This window comes from Microchirus variegatus (genome assembly GCF_963457635.1).
Source record: "Microchirus variegatus genome assembly, chromosome: 3".
Taxonomy (NCBI): Eukaryota; Metazoa; Chordata; class Actinopteri; order Pleuronectiformes; family Soleidae; genus Microchirus; species Microchirus variegatus.
Window position 1 is genome coordinate 24,081,725 of NC_139804.1, and position 24,012 is coordinate 24,105,736.

Sequence of the window (24,012 nt, forward strand, 5' to 3'; positions counted from 1 at the left end):
AAAATCTTTAGTATTCTAAAAGAATATGCTGACATGAGCAGCACCAGTCAAAGACCTGTGACCGCGTTAGAGTAGAGTGTTGTTGGCATCAGACAAATTCATACATAAAGCTGCTGTCACATTAACTGTATATGCATTTGCATTTTCTCAACCCACTTTGCTCCCTCTTTTCTCTTTTAGCACTGCCAGTAACTCAAACAAGAGCACACCTGCCTGCTCACCAGTCCTGCGGAAACGTTCACGCTCTCCCACACCACAGACCCAGGAGGGCGAGAACATGGTGGAGAAGGGTTCGGACCACTCCTCTGACAAGTCCCCTTCCACACCTGAGCAGGTCGTCCAGAGAACATACTCCCTGCAGTCAGCTCGAAGCGGCGGAAAGAACTCAAAGGTGAGTGAGCGCCACAGGCACCTTGTGTTTCTGTGTGAGGATCCATTTTTATTGAACATGGAGCCTCGCAGTCTGAAATGTGGGTAAGATTTATATGTATATGTATGTTATTATTTTAGCTAAAACCACATACAGTTGTCACCTCATTCAAGAAAGCAAGAAAGAATGGTGTCTTTTCCACCTCAAACTGTTGCTGCTTAGAGGAGAACTTATCAGTCGAGCACTAAAGCCTGGGTCCATACTTTCTGCATCCACATGTCTGCTGTGGCGTGAAGGTTGTAATCTGCTCATGTCTGTGATGCTGCGTTTGGACTCTCTGTGGACAAATACACAGCTACCTTTTATAGCACATCACTTTCCAGTCCAGTTTGTGGTGCGCGCTTGTTTTGTTCAAAAGAGACAACGAGGAAGACGGTAACTAGGGATGCTTAAGGTTATGCAAGGAGGTCTGCTGGTCCTCACAAAAATGTGTGACCCACCACACAAAGATATTAGGGATGTGAATCAGATGAAGTATCCGTCTTATACTGGTAAAAATCACTGGATCAGCTAGATCAGAAACTGTGAAAATGTAAAATAAAGAAAAATCGGCAAAAGCATTTTAGCTGAGTCATGTTTGGCCTGTTTATTTCCTCTTTTTTGGGAGAACAACATTTGTTATACAGTTCAAAGAATGATGTCTTTGAAATGACTCGGCACAAATGACAAATATATGTATCAGTACATACGCACATATAGGAAATGTGCAGCAGCACTTGCCGAACACAGAAGTCGGAAAAGCGTGACCCAGGCCTTAGTGATGCACGCAGATGCTTCAGAAAACAGCTGTTTGTGAGAGGCATCACTGTGGGACAGTGTGGAAGTTAACTGACCAGAAACACAACATCAGCTATTACAAGTGTTATTATACCTTGTTGTATGCATTTTAAAGCATCAAAATGTGCAGGATTATACAACACAAATGTTGATGTTTGCTTCTTATAAACCCCCAAGTAATTAAAATAAGGTTTGACATATCTTAGTGACTGTTTATTGATCTTGACATCAGCCTTATGTCTCGATAAGAATAATGTCTTTCTGGCCCTGTACTATGGAATCTCAACCATCTATTAGCTGTGGCTGCACAAACACGTCAAAGTTCTCTAGTGACGTGTGTGTGTGTGTGTGTTATGATTGGTTATTGATTTATTCATACTGACATGTATTCAACTAGTGACCTGCAGCTATCACTCATCCCCAACCCCCAAGGAGAAATGTCACCCTTCTCTTCATTCCAGCCTTTTTATTTCCACATCTCACTTACTGCCCACTCTCTGAACTTTGAATTAAAATAACAACAACTGAACAATAATAATAATAAAGAGAACAGATGAGTATTGAAATTTTGCCATCCATCCCCGTCTCCTGACCTGCAATCCGTCTGTGAAAGCTTTTAACATTTCACAGAGCGGAGTTTGTCCGACTTGAAACTCTCCCACACGATAATGAGTCACACCGACAGAACGTAGATCCTCAGTCACTTGGATTTGAGGTATGATAGAATCAAAGGTCAGAACATGAGAAACGGACGGAGGAACCCTGAAAACACAGCGGAGCTTCTGCTCCAAAGTGCTACGACATCAGAACCACACTGAGAAACATGCTTGTTGTGGAAGTCGTTTCTGCACCTTATTCAAAAATGAAAATACAAAGAAAAAATCATAGTAGTGATATTCGTTAACTGATTTTGTTTATTTGTCAGCTTGATAGAGATTGAGATTCGTTATGCATCGAGGTGGTTTCACCAGGCTGAAAACATCAAGCATGTTCTCATGATTCTGACATTGTTTTGGCATAATCCAGACATTAGTTCAGCCTAAGAATGTGCTGATAGTTTTCTGGGCTTTGATTTTAAATGATAGCTTTGTGCTTCACTCGCATACATATCGTCTGTCTGCAATCGCACGTTTGGACGCGGTTCGTGTATCGATATATCTGATACCTGTTGCATTTTCCTTCCAGTCATCGTCAAAATCAGCGCTGCACACACTGGTGCCCTTAGTAAAGTTACCTGCCCGGTTTGATGCCTGTCAAGGGAACTGTTAGACAGTTACAGACAGAACAACAGACTTGTATTAATAGTTTTGGATAGAATGTATAGAAACTGTATTGATTGCTGCTTGTTGTGTTTTACTGGCTGTAAGGAAATGGCACAAAAAAGTATTTTGTAAGATTCAAACAGTTAAAAGTAGAGTATTGTGTTACATGTCTGCTTTAAGCTCCCATACTAAACATAAACAATGACACTCCTCCATCTTTTACCCCCCTTTTTGCTTTCTTCATGTGTCTCTGCTGTTTTAAATCACTTTTCTTCTTTTCTGTTTTGCTCTTTGACTTTTTTGTCTCCAGAACACAGTGTGTACATCATCTCTCTTTGCTACTGATGCTACATGCCATGTGATAATGTGTGCCATCTGAAAATGACTGTTCAGTTCCTCTGTTGGTACTTTCAGCTGTTTCTTCTTGCCATTGATTTTCTTTTTTTCGTCATCTGATTTTTCTTTGTTCTTCTCCTGACTGCATGCTAGTCTCACAAGCGACTTTCCAAAGTAAGCATTACTTTTTTCCGTTCTTCAAATATTTCTGTGCCCTGCTTTCTCTCCCCTCCCCTCTATTTCCCCCCACTTCTTGTCTGGTGTGCTGCCCTGTCCAATGTCCAAACCTTGTTTGCAATGCTTCACCCTGAACCCAACTTCCTTTCTTGGCACATTGCAACTCTAAAATCTGCACCCACAATCATAGCAGATGGACATTTCTTAGAACTGACAGTCCCACACCAAACCTTACTCATTTTCTTTCCTTTTCCTCTCCTGTTTTTTTCTCTGTGGTGATATACCATGTAGCAATTCCTGATGAAATGTTCAAATGTATCTGTTAACAATGGCATACGATGGACGTATTCATAGACTGATTCATACGGAGCCTGGGAGGTGACATCTGTGGACATCTACTTTATTTTGGTAGGACAAATCCACCACTTGCATCACAATTACACTAAGAACTACACACGTTATTAATGGGTTAACAGGTGTCACCTCCCGGGCTCCGTAGATTTATGTTATTACAGAAACGGAATTGTCAGCAGGAGTGAAGAAGTTGCAGATTTTCTTTTCAAAGACTTTCTCTTCTTTACCAGAACCCAAATATCACATACATGCTTCTCTAAGCACAGCCTGTACAAATGTAGTCATGTTGTGGCCTGTTTATTATAGCAGCAGAATATTTAGTTGAATATGTCTGGTGATGGCAGGTGGTAAAAGCATCAGGACAAATGTGTTGTTGATAGCTTAGTAGATTAAGAAATCAGTCACGGAAAAGTGATATCACACCAGCCCCTGTTGCAAATACATTTTTGAAAAGGCTAAATAATTGCTTTTACAGTTATAATAATTGCAAATAATTGCCAATGTTCTATCATTACGAACATATCTTGTTACATTTTGGCAATGAGAGCTTTATATCTGTCGTGCTGTGTGACGATCCAACCGCAGAGGGATAAACTCTTAAAAATCCTGCCAGGATCCTGTTCTAAAGCTCCAGAACTTCTTCATCATTAGCGAGCTGCCCGTCTGTTGCCACATGAGAGAATCTCACAAACCCCATCCCTTTTTTGCTTTTCTGCTCGCACCACAGGCCCAAAAAGGCCCTCTCCCTCTCCATCCTATAGATGGACTGCATCATGCTTTAGCTTGTCACCCTCTTCATTTATCCAGTTTGCTACTTGTCAGACTTCATCACACTTTTCGGTCACACACTATATTTATTGCCGAACCTACAAGGAGTCCATATATAGGGCCGAGGGACAGACACAGAGACAGACAGAAGGAGGACAGACAGCGAGACTACAGTAAATGGTAGTTTGGTGTGAGGAGTAGCCAGATGATCTGCTCTGCAGTTGCACAATGTGTTTCATGGCGTATACAGACACGTATCCCAATTGATTACATCATTGCTCAGTTCTGTGCCACAGTCAACACCCCCACTCCCCTAACCACCCCCCCCCCCTCTCCTGAGCCTCTGTGGTCAGCAGTAGTCACATGATCTCAGATGGCGTGAGGTTGTCCCAGCAACGTGAGCTTGATCACCCAGTCCCTAATGCAATCCAAATAAAAGAGTGCATTCAGTGAAAACAGGGGCTCCACTCCTCTTTGCAAAAGACAAAAAAAAAAAGACAAAAAAAGAGCCATATGATGCTGACTTAGACAAAGACACCGACACAGCAACCACTCACGCTTGTGAACAAACAAGCTAGATGGAAAGTCAAACTGAGTAAGGCATTAACATTTTCTATTTCTTTATGTCCATATTGCTCACTGGTTTGGTTAATGCATTCTTTTCTCTTTAATTTTCTTTCAGTATGACAGACTAAACCTGATTAAAGTAAGCATTTCTTCCTGTTTTTATTTGACCCATTCACAATTCTCCCACCCCTCAGGCCCACCACGACTGTAGGATCCCCTCAGATAGTTTCAGTCCCTCGTGTCCTCACAACACTGCTTTTATTACTCTGAATCATTGTGGGAAACAAAGTCACATTTTGTGACGTGAAAAGGAAATCATTTTATTTATTATATTTATTTAAAGGGGACGACGGTGTACAGTTCAAACAGAAATCTCAACATTTGAATCAATGTACCAGATTAGAGCTTAGCGTTAATTCACATTGTACTTATAAAACGCTTATCCTTAGGCTACTAACTATTTTTTTTATTATTATTTTATAGCAGCTGTGCACTTGTATGAGCATACTTATGGGGAGTGGAGTCAGTCTTTTACCAACAAACAGCCCTACATTTCACAGGTGCATGCTCTCTCTCTCTGTCTCTCTCACAAACAATGACAATAAACGCTCTCTCTCTCTCTCTCTGTCTCTATGTGTGTGTGTGTGTGTGTGATCAAACAGTTAAACATTATGTATAATACAAACACACACACACACACACACACATTGGCCTCAAAGTAATTCCTCTCTCATGTCTCTGTCACCTTCAAATCAGATTAGCCCACATTAGCCCAGCCCTCGTCAGAGCCAGGCCTCGCCGCTCCCTGACACCAACACTCAATGAAATCACCAAAGCCTCAGCTGAGGGGAAAACTGCTCTCAAAGGAGCCAGTTATCAGCATATTAAAACTAGTTTGAAGCACTTTGTCCGTCCTCGGTTCTTTCTGTTCTCAGGTCAGCTAAGTTCTCAGTGGTAATGTAATCAGACTCTGGTAATCGCTTCTTATCCCCACTATTATTCCCTCTGTTCTCCACCTCCCCCCGTCTTTCACCCTCTGAATGATCACCTGCATGTTTTCCCTCTGGGACGTTTGCTCTTAGCCTCTGAGAGGTGAAAGGTGAAATGGTTTTTTTGGGGGGGGGGGGGGGGGGTTATGTGGCTGGTAATTGTTTTTATGTCATAGTCATAACTAAGTTATATCTCTGCTGCCCTCTGCTGTTTTGAAACAGAAGCACCTTTGGCTGTTTGTAAAGAGCACGCTGAACTATCAGTGATAGAAAGTCCATCCATTGTAGTCAATCAAAATTAACTATTGATATATATTAGTTGATATTAAATATGGTTTATTTATCTAAATTGCTGAAAGAAAGAAAAAAATGTACATTTGCTGCGACATGAGTATGAAAAACATGATGTTAATTTCACGACAGAAAAGTCTACCTGGAAAAAAATTGCAGTTGAGTGCAGGGGAAAACTTATATCAGCAGATCGGATATCAGCAAAAAGTCCAATATCATGCATCCCTAATTGTAACCCCTTACATTTCTAGGAAATTCTTCAAATATGCTCATATCACAACTTTTTTTTTAACAAATTTCAGATATATCATAGGTCACCGATTGATTTCATAGTTGAAAGATTGACATGTTTTAGTTGAAAAAAATACACTTGTTTTTCAGTTTATATACTACACTGATGCAGGATATGGTACATTTGGAGTGAAATGACTTTCAGTTCTAGTACAGGGAGCAGATTTTCCTCAAAAATCCTTTTTGTTTTAGAATATCCCAGTAGATTACTGATCATACATGTCTAATGTAAAGGACTTTGTGTGCATATCCTCATCGTGTGAGCGAACTAAAAGAGACATCCGTGTTTAAATAGTCTTTTTAACTGCGTGTGGTTTCTGAGCTGTTTCTCTGACAGTCACACCTCTTGGTATATTTTAGTTGTTTATGTCTCACACTGACAAGCCTCATGCGGTATTTTTACTCGCATTCAATAGTTTAATACATTCTCTCCCTCTCTCTCCACAGAAGAGCCAAAGCTGGTACAACGTAAGTGATGCTCTGTTTTTATTATTCATATTATCAACATAAACTGTGTGGTTTTGTGTGTCTTTTATGGGTGTCAATGTGTGATTTATGTTTTTGACGTCATGTGAGGGATTCCTGGATTTGTCCTTGACCCAGTTTGTGGGTTAGTGGTCCTTGAGGCAGGGATTATCTTTGGCTTGAAAGAGCAACAGGTGGACCTTTCTCATGCAGGAAGGCAAGAGAATGGAAATTCCGCTGTCAGACCTTAGATATAAACAAAACAAAAATTGTGCCATAGTTGATTCTTGCAAGTGTTCACTCTTTGTGCAGACCCAGCTAAAAACAGAGGTGCAGTTTTGTAAAGCACCACAAGATGGGGTGCTAACACTGATTCTGACCAAAGCATAATCATGGTTACTCACTGATCAAACGTATGTTCAACCAGTATTAAAAATGAAATCATGGTCAACACATGGTCAAATCCATTAATGTCTTAATTGGACGTTTGTCCTAATCTGTGTTGCTTAATTGAAATTGTTTTATTCCCTGTGTGTACACTCTCCCCTCTTCTCCATGTAGCATGAAAGGCAGCACATCCTGAGAGTAAGCATGACTTGTATTCTTGTGCAACCCTGAAAATCTTCCTGTCTCTCTCTCGCGCTGCCTCTTGGTTCTCAGGGCGGCGGGATTATAATATTCCTCCTGCTTGTCTCTCAATCCATTGACTTCCCTCAGTGCTGTTACCACCAGATAGCGAAGCCACACTCTGGAGGAAGTGATTTTGACATGTTGTATGTCACTGATACTGTATGTCATGTAGACATACAGTATATTGGCCTAAACTATATTCTTATTGTTCTAATTCCAGTGTGACCCCTGACTAAATGCTTTGCTCTTATTTGCCGCTTCATAACTTGTGTCATAACGGAGAGACTGTATTTTAGAGGTCCCTCAGTTGTGGACGAATGCCTGACACCACGCAAACTTCTAAATCTGGTACGCAACAGGTGGTAACAAGTGCACTGAGTTTCTCACAGTACTAAACAAATCAACAATACCATCACAGAGCCTCTGGACGAGCCTTGAATGCCTTTGAACAACGGGGGAATGGAGCATGGAGCTTAAGGTCTCAGCATGCTTCCCTCCTGTCCAGTTTCCCATGTCCAGACAAACATGCACACAGGGATACTTGGGCTTTAGGGATAGTGAATGAGAATCAGCTGAAAACAGAAGTGCTGCTATATATATACTCTTTAATTTAAAAGGGGATTGGTCCAACATGTCCAGACAGCTTCTAAAAAACATTGGATCCTCCTACACCACTTACATTTTTTTTCTAGTGGCTCTGTTTTTGAAATAATACACAATTCTCTGACACTGTTAACACTTAACAGACATTAATGACATATTTACTGTTCAAATACAGCTATGTACATGAAATCAGAGCCACGTGCGCTTTCCATCAAATACAACACGAACCATACTCCTAAAGGATCAGCCTGTTGATAATGTTTTATCGTCATCACATTTATTTTATTCCTCTGTGCTGTAGAACTGCACCGTCATCCAAAAAACTACAAAAAGAAAACCTGTTCCTGTATTACCATGAACATATTACATACTGTGGTTTATTTTAACTAAAAATGTTAGTATTTCACATATGATTAGAACATGTTAAAATCTCAAAATTGTTTTATTACACATCTATGCAGTATTCCTGGAACCGGCTTCTCTCTTCACACACACATACACAGCTCCGCTCACTCACTCTCTCTCTCTCTCTCTGCACATACACTTGCTCGGCTCTTAAAGGGGCAGCAACATAACTTACAACTGTAGTTTACACAAATTCATCCTGGGGGACGGATTGGACTTTCTGGTGGGCCGGTTCTGGCCCACGGGCCGTACGTTTGACACCCCTGGTGTAGATAGTTAGTAGTGTCTATCTATCGTTGATCTATATATCGATCTCGTTATAGAAGAAAAACTGTACAAAGTATTGAACCGTACTTTGTTCATAAAATGGCTCCTGATATCTTGAACGCTCATACAGTGGATAAAAAGAGCACAGTCAAAAAAGTGAATTAGTTTCCTCTGAAACTTTGATTTTAGTCGCATTTGAATGCACTCCTATGGATCTCACCCGTGACACATTTGCATGGAGGAGACTGAATGCTCGGTCTGTCACTGTGTGCACCTCCACATGGCGATGATGTTCTCCCATGGCACTGAAACCACTGTGATTTAAAATGTATCCGTACTAATGTGAGTTCTGAGCCTGTTGGAGTTATGCACAGTGTCCATATTACAATAGTGTGAAGTTCCTGTTAATTCACTCTGAATTTCCAAATATTTGTCGCAACACTACCATGACAACAATGAGCATATTTCCTGTTTGGTGGCATGATTTATATACAAGGGACCTAGGCTATAAACCCACAAATGGCAAACTTTTCAAAGTACCGTCATATTCTGATCTGCAACAATGGAAAAGCGAGTATATGCCGACATTAAAGCTCCTATAGAGTGGTCCTATCGCACATAATATGAGTTATGGAGGTCTACTTGCATACATTAACTTGTTTTTATGGTCAAAAACCTCCTAATTGCTGGAAACGTGCCAATAGAAATCTCTCCTCACTGAACCTCTCGTCAGTCGCGCTGTTTCAGACTGAACTCTCACCCCCAGAAGACAGACTGTGTTGTGATTGGCCAGCCAGCGTAGAGCCTTCCCAACTGTCTTGTGATTGGCCAATACCTGGAAGTGACGCAATCAGCACACCAACTCTCAGAAGCACAGCTCCCCCTTCTGGAATGGTGGATGCACTGCTACTCATTATCAAAACATTGTTTTAACAGTGTTTAAAAATAGCTTTGTCACGACTCCCTACCACAGTCCCTTTTATGACTTTGACCGAGTCAGAAGACACTGTCGCTCGTGAAACACCTCCACAACGTACGTTCTTCTTCTTCTGCGGTTCAATGTACGCAACCGGATGTGCCCGGACTAGTGCCCGGAGCAGGAGGATCTGCTGTTCAGGAGAACTGCTGTTTACGTAACCGGACGGGGTTTTTTCAGAGATCTCGCTGAGCCCGAGATTACAATACAACACAGCGTTCTCAGCAGTGGCTGAACTGTTTGTTTCGAATCTTCAGGGCTTCAGAAATGAGGTAATGGCACAGATACACACCAAAAAAACAGCGTTAATTGGAACTTCCGTTCTAGGTCCGCTTTAAAACATTGCTCATATGCTCGACTCTGATCAATACCCGCGCCCACATGCGTCATCTGACGCCATCCAAACTGTGTAGGACAGTGTGAGATTGTGTGCACAAAAATATCCCTCCCTGGTTTACAGTACCAGTCTCCTCCATCCCCTAATGTTTGTCCAGTCAGTTAATCGTTAACTAAATCCATAAACTGTGGGTAGTGTCTTCACCACATCACCAGTATCGACCGGTCACCTGAACACTGGGTGCCGCATCGTTCACAATAGCCTCTTTCTTTGCTTATGGTTAGAGAGAGGAAAACATGCTGAATGAGCTGCAAACAAATTATTCCTGATTTCAAAGAATAAAATGCCCTCGTGGAGGGTTTAAGCAGAAGAGCCCCGATCCACATGATATAGAAGCATTTTTAGATGAGTAAATGAATGATGAGCACTGTTTTCTAAGAATACTGACTTTTACTTTCTAAGACACATCTGGCTTGGCACATTAAATGTGCAGCCAACTCATCATTGATGAAGCAAATTTTGCTTCATCCAGCAGGAGTCAACGAAGAAATAATCCGTAGTAACACAGTTTTTACTCCTGCTGAGACCTCCATCCCCGTGCCCACCCCTCTTAACTTTTGACATTCTTTCAGTTAAGAATAGTGGGTGGACATTCACATCAATTGTTTTGTCACCTCTGCCAAAATATGTCTCTCTGAGAAGAGCAACACAGGCCGATCAAGTAACAGGAGAACATGATAGACCTTAAAGCCATGGAGGAGATGCCTTCAATACCTTCAAGTCACCAGCGATCAGCACATTTTGTTGGATCTTGTCATATTTTATAGACGAGCAAAAACGATATGTACAGTAAGTACTGGCCTGCAACTCCAGTGAAGACTCTGTCAAGATTGATGGTGTTGTTTTGCAGGCAAAGGTAACTGGAGGTTACGCTCACATCTGTTTTCTGTAACTCGATCACTCGGTCTGACAGCGAGACGGACTCGACGCATACCTCAACGTCAAATGTCCATTTCTCCCCTTTATTTTATAGACCATTTTTTTTTGTCTTTCTTTAATACTTCATCGTGTTTGTAGTAGCCCCCCTCTCTCTGCAAAGTAAATAGCTTCATTCTTTGCTGGTCATAAACAGGGGTAATTACAAGGCACTCAGACTTTGACAGCAACACACACACACACAGACACAGAGCTCACACTCTTAACTAGGAGGAGTACACAGGAAAAAAAGGAAAGAGCTACTGGCATGATAATAAAGGACTTGTTGGCTGGGGTTACTAGAGGGCAACGGCCGTAACTTCTCTCCCTGTGTGTGTGTGTGTGTGAAAGGAAGCGAGAGAGCCACAGAACGACAGAGCGAGACGAGGATCATGTGGCTGGAGTATGCCGTGTCCACCACTCAGCACTGAAGGGGAACGGCACCCAAAACGGGGCAGATTCTGCAGATTCCAAACTGCTCTACACACCAGCTCTGTTTACTCTTATTCTCTAAGTCTGCTGTGATTGGCAAGATAAAGGAGGAGTCAATTTTGGACAACTTATTAGTCTCAACCCACAAGGGTCCGGCACTATGAACATGGATTTGGATGAGGATTGTACAATGTCAGACTGGGAGGCTGTGTTGGAGCTGGATGAGGCGTTGGCAGGTTGGCTTCTGCAAGGTCCGGCGAGAGGGGAGTGGGGTTGGGAGTGGGGCTGGGCTGCCTCGGACCTGCGGGACCTCGAGTGGGACACTGAGGACGTCCCTGCTGTAAGTTGTCCTCTCGAGTTGTAACGTTAAGTGAGCCAAACAATGTAAGGAGTCGGTGTGCTGTTGTCAGCACGTAGTCCTGTGGAAATTCAACTGGTTTTCTTATGAGTCATGGCTATTTAAATTCTCCCAGAGCTCACAGGCCTGTTGTTCGGAGCGATCCGCAGGACACTGTGTGAGGACCTTGATGTGTGCTGTTTTCGGTCGTTTCTGCAATAACTAATAACAGATCACACAGTTGTCAGTCAGATGATGTTGGTGTACTTTTCCTCAAAACAATACTTCAGGGTTTCAACTTCTTGTTTTACAGAGAAAGCAGTTGTAATGATTTTTAATGTGAACAAGCTGTTCTTTTCCCACCAGCTCAGGGCCAAAGAAATGTGTATCTTTTGTCTTTGTAAACCTCGTGTTACTCTATTGGCAGCTATTGTTTCCTGGAGCCTTCCTGTGGAAGGAAAGCATCTGTCACAGACAGTGAGAACCCTCGCTTTGCCACACATGTGGGGACTTCACTACATTGCAGGCTCGCTCTGCAAATAAATGTGCTTAAGACGAGCAAAAGAGAAAATATGATTATGTTAAATCCCCACTGCTGGTTACATTTGAGTTTTCATCAGTTGTCCATTCCCTCGTCACTCAACAAAAGTCTCATTGTCAGAAAGATGCTGGTTTGTAATGCAAATCTGAGAATGTGATTCATTATGCAGTAAATGCTCAGAAGCATGTGCACTGAATGATCTGTTGCAGGCTGACATTTGGACTTGCACTTTATATCATTCTGCTATTAGGTGTCATTAATGGCGTCCGATAATGTCTCTGCTTGCCTTTTTACCCATACATCCATTGCCAGCGCTTGTCAAAATTCCTCACAGAATCAAAGACATTGAGGCTGTGGTTGGTTTTAACAAGGTTATCTCACGTGCTCTTTGAAACAAACAACCCTCATCTGTGTGACGGAGACGACATTTGTGAATGAGCGAGTCGCAGAGCATGAAGCACGTGAATGCGTGCTTGTGTGTGTGTGTGCGCGTGTGTCAGGAGGTCTTTAACTCTGAGCTTGTCACTGCAGGTGCTGAGTCCGACATACAAGCAGCGCAATGAGGACTTTAGGAAACTCTTCAAGCAGCTCCCTGACACAGAGAGACTCATTGTGGGTGAGTGGACACACAGGGACAGGCTGTTTGCTCTTGTTAATGAGTAGGAAATGATCAATGTTGACATTCCCAGAGATGAAGATACTGTCATGGTTGTTGATGTGTCCATGTTATGTTCACTGACGGTGTTAAAAATCAATACCCCCATTTTCCAGACACATTTTCTGCTTATTCTATATGAACATATTACACATTGATACACTTTTTACACAGATTAGGCTATAAATTGCACTCTGACAATTTATTCAATTAAAGGTCCCATATTATGCAAAATCAACTTTTTAAATAATTTAAATCCTTATATTTGGGACTCTGGAGGTCCAATCAGTCAGCAAAGTGTGAAAAAAGATGACTCACTCATGTTTTTCTTGGTCCTCCTCAGTCTAAGTGCAGGAGATAAAACATGTGATGTTGACTTCTGCGCTCACTGGGACGTCACAATGCACTACATTCCTGGAATTGTTGTCTCGCGGAGCTCCGCTTTGTCCGTAAAACACACGAGAGTGCTGGCGAGGGCAACGGTATCTGAAAACCAGAAGTTCTCGAAGTGTGCAAAAATTTCTATTCTTGGCTCCACAGTGCAGCACAGAGTCCTACACAAACCTCCAGCCTCAGAGGATTTATCTGTCCAGTGGATACATGGTATATAACAGCAATGTGCCTGCTAGAGCCTGCAAATGATCACTTTTCCAAATGCTAACTGCTGTTAGCATTTCCTGTCACTTAAGTTCCATGTGACTGTTTTTTATGCTCTGTTTACTACTAAACCAAGCGTTCTGAACAGGGCTGTTTTGGCAGTGTGATTGAACTGCTGTGGTGCTTCATCCTCATGGTATTTTGACCAAAGCATGTCACAGACATGTTCATTTGGGCACCAGGGAACTAGGTTAACTTGGAGAAATAGGGTATAATATGGGACCTTTTACATAAAACTCCATTGGCACGATGTAGAGAGATGTGACAGTGAAGTGAAGGCTATCAAATGAACTGTTTGGATGATCAATGGCACACTTTTATCTGGTATATTATTAATTTCATGCATTTCTATTTTTCACTGTGATGTCATTCGTAAATGAATGTCATGCATCATTAGCAGGTGTGGTGATATTGACTGATTTTGTGTTTTCCTCATGTTTCAGACTACTCCTGTGCTCTTCAACGTGACATCCTCCTGCAGGGACGACTCTACCTCTCTGAAAACTGGATTTGTTTCTACAGCAACATCTTCCGCTGGGAAACACTGGTGTGCACGCTTATGTTCTGGATTCTCATCTTTTTAATATTGGCAGTTCTGGGTCATTCTCTGACCTGGAATGTGTCCGTGGATATTTAATTGTATAAATTAACTTCTTTTTTTTTGTTGTGTCACGCAGCTGACAGTGCGGCTAAAGGACATCTGCTCAATGACGAAAGAAAAGACTGCCCGCCTCATTCCCAATGCCATCCAGGTCTGCACAGACACTGAGAAGGTAAAACATATAGATTTATTAAATACAAGCATTTATAATGGAATATAATAGGGATTTTTGGGAAGCGCAGGAGAAAACTTAACATATCAGGCCAACTGTATCATAAACTGGAGACCTTGGCAAAACAAGTAATGCAACTATGGATTAAAAATAATGTTGCGTAAGCTAAAGGCAGTCCCACAAAAATTGAGTGTGTGACTGTTGTGTTTGGTTGTCTGGGCATTGTTTGGTGTTTTAATATTTGATATTACGATTTGAAATATGCTCCTTAACCCTTGGTGCCCATGCGGCACAGATCAGTTACATTGGTGCAGCCTTGGCAAATTCAATTGCTGTGGAAATAACACACAACTCCTTATATGGAAATCCGGGGGGGGGGGCTGTTTATCGGTCACATATACAGGCTTTAAAAATGCGGGGGTTTTCTTATGTGTGTTATGTTCTTATGTTGTTGAGATTTTTGTTGTTTTTCTTTTTCTTTGAACTGTGACATCCAAATTTCACAAAATTCTGTCTCTATTCTCTTTTTTTTTTAAATGTTTATGTTGTTGCTGAAAAAAAATGTTTCCCATTATATTCCCCAGGTTGTGCTGAAAAAAAGGATATAAGACACTATTATTATATCACACAGGGTTAAAAGACCGTGTCTTCTTTTTCACAGCACTTTTTCACCTCGTTTGGAGCCCGGGACAGGACATACATGATGATGTTCAGACTGTGGCAGAATGCACTGTTGGACAAGGTGAGTGGGTCTGGTTTGTGTTCCGTAGGCCTATCATACAGAAACAGAAAAGTTATACTCTGCTGTATTTTCCATTCTTTTGTTTTGTGTGTTCCTTCCTACAGCCTCTGTGCCCCAAAGAACTGTGGCACTTTGTTCATCAGTGCTATGGCAACGAGCTTGGCCTAACCAGTGACGATGAGGACTATGTTCCCCCAGATGATGACTTCAACACAATGGGGTGGGTGTGGTTATTCTGCAGCGTCAGTCTCTATGGCTACCACTGTAGACATTTTTCATTAGAATACTTTTGTCCAAATTACAAAATAATTAAAGAGCCTGGTGTGAGTTCAAGCAGTATTTGCGCATATGCTAGTATACAGATAATCCATTCAAATGCACATTTAATAACATAACGTTTGGGAATTGTTTGTTTGAAGGCTTAAATAACTGCTCTGCTCTGTCTCTTCCCACTTTTCCCAATCATGGGATCACTCATGATTAGTTTGTACTAACAGTTTAATATTTTACAGTGAGTCAGAGGTTTTCCGTTAGCAGCAGCATGACGTCAGGAGGCATATCTGATACGAAAATTATTACAGCAATAATTCCAGTGGCCTGTTTTCAACACTGTACATGAGGTTAAACCACTATTTGGCAATAAGAATCTTTACAGCTCGATTGGGACGCTAAAAAACTTAAATGTGAAAATAGCCTTGTAAAGGTTCACATATATTGTGTATCAGCTCGTTTCAAGACTGCCTACTGAATCAATAACATTTTCTGAGTTTGAGGTGAGGTTGTGATCATTATCTTAGCAATGGTTGAAATGATGAACGCTGCAAAATAATGTGCTTGACGTGACACCTTCTACGGCCCCATTCAGGCCTAATATTTATGAACTAGCCCAAAGAGTGGTTAAATCTCACTTCCTCGAGGGCCGCACTGGATTCATGAGCAGCATCGTGATGTTTCTTGCTCTTCATTTAGTAGGCACACATTTTTACAGGTCAAAGCAGCCGCCCTTTCCACGTGTAAGCAAAATAGACAGAGAAAATAGTCTCTCATTACTAGTTCTAACGTCTGCATCTGTCTCCCATGTTACAAAATCAACTGTTTCAAAGTAAAAGCATTTATTTTCCCTGAATCTATTCATTAATCAACTTTATTCTACTGATAATTCAACTTTACCTTTATTGTGAGAGCTTTGTCAAAACTAAAAGTGTGTGTGTGTCTGTGTCTGTGTCTTTGTGCGTGTGCGTGTGTGTGTGTCACAGGATGCATTGATGTTGCTTTTTGGATGCATTCGCAAATCTACTGAGAGCCGTTCACTTGCGATTCACTCAGGACATTTTTTGACATACATTAGTAATGTGATGACAACCGGGTGGCGAATCACACTATAAAAGATGAACGTAAACAATACTTGAGCAGAGTTTTTGCTGAGATGAGAGCTAAATGGAGACGATTCATGTTCTTGTCTGTCACTGTCTCGCTGGTGCCTTCAGGTTCAGTGAAGAGATTCCCAATGAAGAGAATGAGATCAACACTGACAACTTGTCAAAGAGCAGCACTGAGGCCAAACCTGAAGGAAGCCCTCCTCTGCTACACAAGAAGATCGTTCCTAACAGCACCCTCCCCAGCCCAGGCAACCATGACACACACATTACAGTAAGTTACATTAATGACATACAGCAGGACGGACTCAGCACCTTTGCTGAACAACAAATTAGTTTCTTATGTCCGTCTTCTTCTTTTACCCAGTTTGACCTCCCAGCAGAGGAGTTTGCAGACTGCCTGCCAGATGGTGAGCTGCTGACCGTGCCACTGGTGGTGGAAGAGAAGAACAATGATGCCAGCAGGCCTGGCGGCATTGTGCCCTCACCCTCACTTGACTTCAACGACAACGAGGACCTCCCCACTGAGCTCAGTGACTCCTCAGAAACACACGACGAAGGTAAGAGCACTGTTCGAATTTCACCACATAGAAGTGAAGCGTGAACGTTCAGCAGCCACTTTATAAGGTACAGAGAACACAAAATGGCAGGTGTACTATAGCACTCATCGTGGTCTTCTCCTGCTACTGTAGCCTATCTCCTTCAAGCTTGAATGTATCATTCAGAGATGGTCTCCAGCATACCTGTGGTTGTAACAAGTGGTTATTTTAGTTGCTGTTCCAAATTACCACCTTTCTGAACTAGTCTGGACATTTTCTTTTAACCTCTGACATTAACAAAGCTCGTTCACCTAGAGCACAGAGCTGCTCACTGTATATTTTCTTTTTCTTAGACCTTTGTTTGTGAACTTTAGAGATGGTTGTGTGTGTGTGAAAATCCCAGTAGATCAGCAGTTTGTGAAATATCACAACAATGCTACGTTCAAAGCCACTTAACCCATTGACACCGGGAAAGCATTGCCGCATTTCTACCATTAGAGCCAGGAGAGCGGCTGCACGTTTTATTCTACCATAGATGCCGGTAAAGCGGATACGTGAATTTTCTGGGGGTATAAGGGTTCCTCGTGACATTGTTTTGAAATTACTTCGCACAAACATGGAGGACTTTGACAGCGGAGAGATTTCTGAAGGCAGTGATTTTGAGGAGTTTCGTCTTCGATGACGTCATCGCTGAACACGCTGAACAAATCGACCGGGATTCATGTTTAAGACATAATTATGTTTGAAGACGACGAGGTCGGCGATAATGACGATAAATACCACCGTAATTGACGGAGTGTTTACAACCGCACACCAGGGGTGACAGTGGATTTACCTGCAGATGCTACAGCTCTGTAAGCACTATCACCGTCACATGTGAAGCAGACTGTTACAGTCATTACATGCTGTTCTTGTTCTTCACAGTCCATCAGGACTAAATCAAGGCACTGACACAAGTTGATATTACTTTATTTTCTTACTGTTTTTTAATTGAAAATAGTTATTCACTTTACTTTTACATTTTAGTATCTAAATAAACTAAATTTCACAGGAAAGCCACAGGTGTGAGCTCTCAAAAAACTTTTTGAATTGTGTTCCTATATCTGCTACAGAGGCTGAGAAAGCAGTCATTTAGTAGCCATTGAAGCTCAGGTATTAGAGACATTTTTTCCAGGCGCTTCAGGCCTTAATGGGTTAAATCACCTTTCTTCTCCGTTCTGATGCTAACTATAACTATGTCCACATACTTGAATCTGACTTTAATCTGACTCTGGTCTTATTGTCTTTTTGTGGTGTAAAGGTGAAGTACAGGCTTTCCACGAGGATCTGAATGGCAGGCAGCACATAAACGAGATCTACAAGTTCAGTGTGGACAAGCTCTATGGCATTCTTTTCACTGAGTCACAGTTCATGAGTGACTTCATGGAACAGAGGCGATTTTCAGGTTTGCATTTGTAATGTTTCTGCAAGTGACCTCTGACATCTGTTCCTCTGTGGAGGAGTGTGCTCCTCTGCAGTGGTGATCAAATCATATATGGTCCTTTTTTTTGTTATTTTGTGCTTCAGATGTGGTTTACCACCCGTGGAAGAAGCAGGAGGCTGGGAACCAGACCCGAGAGATCTTGTACACCATCTCTCTGTCCAACCCCCTGGCCCCTAAAACAGCCACAGTCACAGAGACACAGGTACAGTCGATATGAGGAACATTTCTAATAGTTTATTTTGTTTCAAAAGTTAAAGACGGAGAGACAAACCACAGATCCCTGTCATTTTTCAGACTCTGTACAAAGCCAGTCAGGAGAGCGAGTGTTACATCATCGACGCCGAGGTTGTCACGCACGACGTTCCTTACCACGATTACTTCTACACGCTGAACCGCTACATGCTCACCAGGGTAGCCAAGAACAAATGTCGGTTACGGTGAGTAACGGCACAAACCTTGCCAAGCGTAGGAGACATACGAGAATATCACTGTTTTTCGGTCTGAAACTTTGAGCATGCGTCTCTCTCAGGGTATCGACGGAGCTGCGCTACAGAAAACAGCCGTGGGGGTTGGTGAAAGGCTTCATAGAGAAAAACTTCTGGAGCGGACTAGAAGAAAACTTCCGCCATCTTGGTAAACCTGATATTCTATTACAATGATAACTTCTTGATTTAAATCATTTATAGGTTAATAGGTCTTTAGGTACCTAGCACTGAGTTCGAATCACAGATTTTTGCTGCTATTGAAGAGATGGTAAGGGCAATGAAGAAAATAGGACAGCAACTAATGATTATGTTTATTACTAATACATTTTTTTTTTTTTTTTACTTTTCCCCAAAAACTTCATATCCACAAACTATCATAAAGGACCAAAGACATCAGAAAGCATTCATATTTAAGGAACTGAAATTTCGAAAGATTGATCTGATTTAAAAGTCACTGAAAATACTATGTCGTCTACCCTCTCAGAGTTGGAGCTGTCGAAGCTGGAGGAGATACTGATGGAGACCCATCAGCTGTCACCGAAGGCCAAGGTGGTGAAAAACTCCACGGTGAGGCGGAAGAAGAGGCCGCTCCCCCACCTGCGCAGCCAGCATCTCGATGAGGCGCTGAGCCCCGTTACCACGCCGACGGACGAAGATGTGATTCAGAGGATCAAACACGTGGCAGGATCCACGCAGACCAGACACCAGAGTCCAGAACACCATCATCTGCCTGGAGGCCTTGCCCTGTACAGTGTCTCCAAAATGCTGCTCATCATTAGCTTTGTGTATGCAACAGATCACCACACACACACACACACGTAAAAAAGCATACAAATGTGACACATACTGACATGAGGCACAGGGATACACGTGTTTGTGTCAAATCATTATTACTCTTGTCTTTTGTTGTATGATTTTCTCCATGTTCTGTAGAGTTTTGTCTGATTTTCGACTAAAACGTGTTGTTTTCTTTCCTCTCCTCTCATTGCCATCCATAGGATCTGTTTAAGGTACATCAAATATCTGTTTAGTCAGCGTAGCTAGATGCACCTATTTGAACGTAAACCCAAAACATTTAGAATGTAATCCACATTTACATACCAAGTAGTAATTGAGGTCATTGTGATTCACCAAAAATGCAAATAGTGACTCATTCAATGACTTTTTCTTCAGCTTGGTGCTGCTGGTGTTCCTCAACATGATGCTTTTCTACAAGCTGTGGCTGCTGGAGTATTCTGCACAGTCCTTAACAACCTGGCAAGGTCTACGGCTACATGAAAGGTAGATATATATACTATATACACACACGTTTGGACAGCCTAACCAAAGCTTTATCCCTAACCTTAACCACCATAACCAGTTCATGCCTTACCCTTAACCTTAGTCTAATTCATACCTTTGAGGTACTTAACCAGTTCCTTAGTAATTAGTTTCTGCCTAATGAGGTAAAGTCATGTCAAAATTAATTTATAAATCACGTTTACACAACTGAGGTTGTACATGATTGCATCAATGAAACAGCAACGACGTAAAACAATACAGTCAATAATTCACACAAAACTGGAAGTCTAGCTCATCCAGAAGAAGAATACGAAGGCCCAACTTAATGATGTTATCTATAGAACTTACTCACATTTGCCTTTTATTGATATGCCAACTTCCATAAAATTTTATTAATTATATATATATATATATATATATATATTTATTTATTTATTTTTTAATAATTTATATAGTTTTTCCTTTTTTTTTAATGTGCAAATCACAAATGCACATTTAAACAGATTAATGGAATCCCACCACTGAAACTTCCCCTGTAGTTATGTAGCTGTTTTTTTCAGTTTCAGAGTTACATTTGCAAATACGCACCATTAAATCCACACAAAAGTACATTTATCTGGCAGCTGACATCTGTGACAGAGAAAGAGAGCTTCTAAAAGTACCTTGAATAGCTCTGGGCTCACTGAAACAACTTACTTAAACTGTCTCTCAAAATGGAAGTCACGCTTCAGTGGCTGCACCCCAATGCTGCCGTGTGTGTGTTAATGTGTGTGTGTGTCTGTGGTTTTTTTTTTTCTTCTCCCAGTAAACTGCCGCAGACACAGATGGAGTGGGCCCAGCTCCTGGAGGCGCAGCAGCGTTACCATGACACCGAGCTTCAAAAGTGGAGGGAGATTATCAAGTCGTCGGTGCTGCTGCTAGACCAGGTATGTCGTGACAAAGGCGCTGTTCACACCGTGGCGGTAACGTCCGTTTCTAAGTGCGTCTTGTGTTAATGCATGGATCGAGGATACTTTTGAGATAAAGTCACTCAGAGCACATTGGGGCCACATACAGTACTGTGCAGAAGTCTAAGGCCACCATTACATTTGTTGTTTAGCATGCTATAACGACAATAGAGGATATTTATTTCTATTTCACTTTACTGGAACACATCCAGAAAATATGTATTTTTTTTAAACATCCTCTACAGGTGTCAAGTATTTAGTGTGATCTACCCTTACACTTGAACAATAACACAGCTCTGTTAATACTGGAGTGGAACCTTAATTAATGTTACTGGTAAATCCTGTGTTTGTCCTACTATTTCATTTAAAGAAAGAACTGCTGTAAAAAAAATGACAGACACATGTTGCATGAGTTAAACTCATTGACAGCTCGCTAATATATAAGAGCAGCTTTAACCCTTTAAAGCCCAAACCATGAAGTAATTGACCTAAAATTCCAATTATTTGAAACTGGAGCCTTTATCAGTCCTTCTGAACAAACATTTTTTTTTTTTTTTTTTTTTCAAATATCAATTTCCATATAGGAGTTTTAATTAGTATCATAGTTGATACAGTGGGTCACAATGCTCAAACATTCTTATTTTTTCTTGCACAAAAAATACTCAAACCAATCCAACAAAAACAATTCTTGTTCCATGCAGTATTATTCCTCTGCGTGATTTTACCGTTTTACCGAACAAGCTGACATGTTTGTCTTTGTTCTCATTTCTCTACCTCAGATGAAAGACTCTTTGTTAAACCTCCAGAGAGGCATTGGTTTAAGTGACTACAGTTCTGAGGCGGAGGACAAGAGAAGTCACTATCACTAACACACCACCACAACACAACAAGGCCACGAGGGGCGTGCTGTGCAATTTAGGACCTGTTTTGTTTGTGAAACAGTACACAGGCGGCAGCAAGACAGAGTGAGCAAAGCGGGACCAATGGTGAGCTGGTCCAACAGAGACAAAGAGAGGAGCAGAGGGTAACCAGCACACAGAGGGTAATACACCTGCCCTCCCCAGAATAGGAAGTCATTGATAGAAAGTTCCCCCATTACACACAGAAACTGAGGTGTCCCCAACATCACTGAGGCATTGTGGGAAGGTGTAAGGTCTTGCATCTTCTCTACGCTTGTGGGATAACCATATCCTTTTATTGTCTTTATGTCCAAGTGCACCACACTGTAAGCCATGTCGACCAGGAGAGTGGTAGAGAGAGAAGGAAAGCTACTGCATGCATTTAGACAACCTAGCTCCCCTCAGTCGCTGTTTATGTGATCCAGTTCCAGTCTGTGTGTCAAAAAAAAAAAAAAGAAGAGCAGAAAAAGATGAGAGATTAAGTTAAAGAAAAGGGGGGGGGGGTCCTTTCGAGTCTTAATGGCTTTCTACACTCTCTCGACTGTTCCAAAACCAATCTTCCCCTAGGTGTCCTCGCTGCAGCGTCCCTTTGATCAGAGTGCAGCATCTCCCCACAATCAAAAACAAGCAAAGTATTGTAGTTGCAGGCTGCTTCTGTTGTTTGACCCTGGCCTGTGTGGCCTCTGTCAGGGCTGGTTCCCTGTCAGACAGTCAAGTCGTGTTAAAATATTCAAAAGTAGAATCTAAAGCTTGAGAAGACCCTAAGCAAATGTTTTTTTTTTAACTTCATATGCTATTATCACGTGATCAGTTCTTCTGCCACAGTGTTAAATACCTGACACTGTGTTACTCCTCATTCATTCTTATGAAGTCGAATGTATTAGCCTGGACAAAATGACCAGACTTTTCTCTATCACAAGTTCTTGTTCTTGTGAACAGCAAAGAGATGCTGCAGCCGGACCAGTGGAGGGACCTGTGTTCTTACTTGTTTTATTACTAAACTGTGATTATATCTCTTTAAAAATGTTTCAAATGATAGAAAGAATTCTATGAATATATTTGAAATACATAGGAATATTTCATTATTTAATACATATATTTCAAAATATATAAACATTACCTATATTTATTGTTAATTTATGTACATAAAGAAATGATCAGCTCTCCAGTTGAAGACTTTCTAACAAAAAGTGTTTTCTTCTAGAAATGCATGCCAGATATGTCTGTGACATGTCCAGTGTGCAAGTATGACTCTGCATTCGCGCGATTATATTCGCGCACGTGTGTGTGTGAGTGCGAGTGTGTGTGTGTGTGTGTGTGTGTGTGCGTGCGTGCGTGCGTGCGTGTGTGTGTGCGAACCAGTGTGTGCTGTAAAGTGTGACATTTTTACCATACCACACTTGTATTTTTTGTTTTGTTTGTTTTTTTTGTTTTCTTTTCTGGCTTCTGCAGCCAGACTGCCTTTTAATGCTAATGCATTTGGATGCTGCCTTGCATTAGCCCGACCAGGGTACAGTTTACAACTGAAGGGTTTTGTTCCAAAATGATGTATCCAACATTCAGAGAACAAAGCACGTACAAAAAAAATTTACTTCTACATGCAATTACTCATGTCAATTTTTGACATAATTAGCTGAAATCGATGGTTGAGAAAAGGAAGAGGATTCAAGATTTTGAATATTAAATTAATGACAAATGGATATGGAACATTTTGGAGATGAACCCTTCGCCTGCCCTCTGTGAGTGACTCTTTGTCCGTGTCACCACTGTGTGGGTTGACATCTCTTTGCTTATAAGAAATGATTAGTTTGATAATTTTAGAGATACTTTTGTTTGTTTTGGAGCTTGAGGCAGAGATGATGATACCAAAATGTCTACATGCTAAATGTGAAGCTACAACCAGTTATTTAGCACAGGGTGTTAGCTAAGTGTTAGCTAGCACAGTCTACTCGCTAAATAACCTGG

General features: G+C 41.5%; 1 protein-coding gene across 2 annotated transcripts; it reads left to right on the forward strand.

Moving 5' to 3' along the window:
• Window positions 1-262: 262 nt before the first annotated feature.
• On the forward strand, window positions 263-23,054 carry gramd1bb (GRAM domain containing 1Bb). 2 transcript variants are annotated; one of them, XM_083887252.1, is made up of 17 exons: window positions 263-391; window positions 6,690-6,710; window positions 12,742-12,826; window positions 13,966-14,069; window positions 14,200-14,295; window positions 14,957-15,037; window positions 15,142-15,257; window positions 16,525-16,687; window positions 16,781-16,973; window positions 18,253-18,396; window positions 18,519-18,637; window positions 18,730-18,872; window positions 18,965-19,068; window positions 19,405-19,705; window positions 20,094-20,201; window positions 21,007-21,127; window positions 21,928-23,054. In XM_083887252.1, the coding sequence occupies exons 1-17, from the start codon at window positions 278-280 to the stop codon at window positions 22,015-22,017; spliced, it is 2,103 nt and encodes a 700-aa protein (XP_083743378.1). In that variant the 5' UTR covers window positions 263-277; the 3' UTR covers window positions 22,018-23,054. The 2 variants fall into 2 exon arrangements, with proteins under 2 accessions (XP_083743378.1, XP_083743377.1); XM_083887251.1 differs by lacking the exons at window positions 263-391; window positions 6,690-6,710 and adding an exon at window positions 11,346-11,672.
• Window positions 23,055-24,012: the final 958 nt, after the last annotated feature.

Excerpts from the sequence above, each read along its gene's own strand:
- gramd1bb (XM_083887251.1), top strand. The coding sequence starts at position 11,493 with ATGAACATGGATTTGGATGAGGATTGTACAATGTCAGACTGGGAGGCT. Across the intron at positions 15,038-15,141 it reads AGAATGCACTGTTGGACAAG|CCTCTGTGCCCCAAAGAACT; the intron begins GTGAGTGGGTCT and ends TCCTTCCTACAG. Across the intron at positions 18,873-18,964 it reads AAGAACAAATGTCGGTTACG|GGTATCGACGGAGCTGCGCT; the intron begins GTGAGTAACGGC and ends CGTCTCTCTCAG.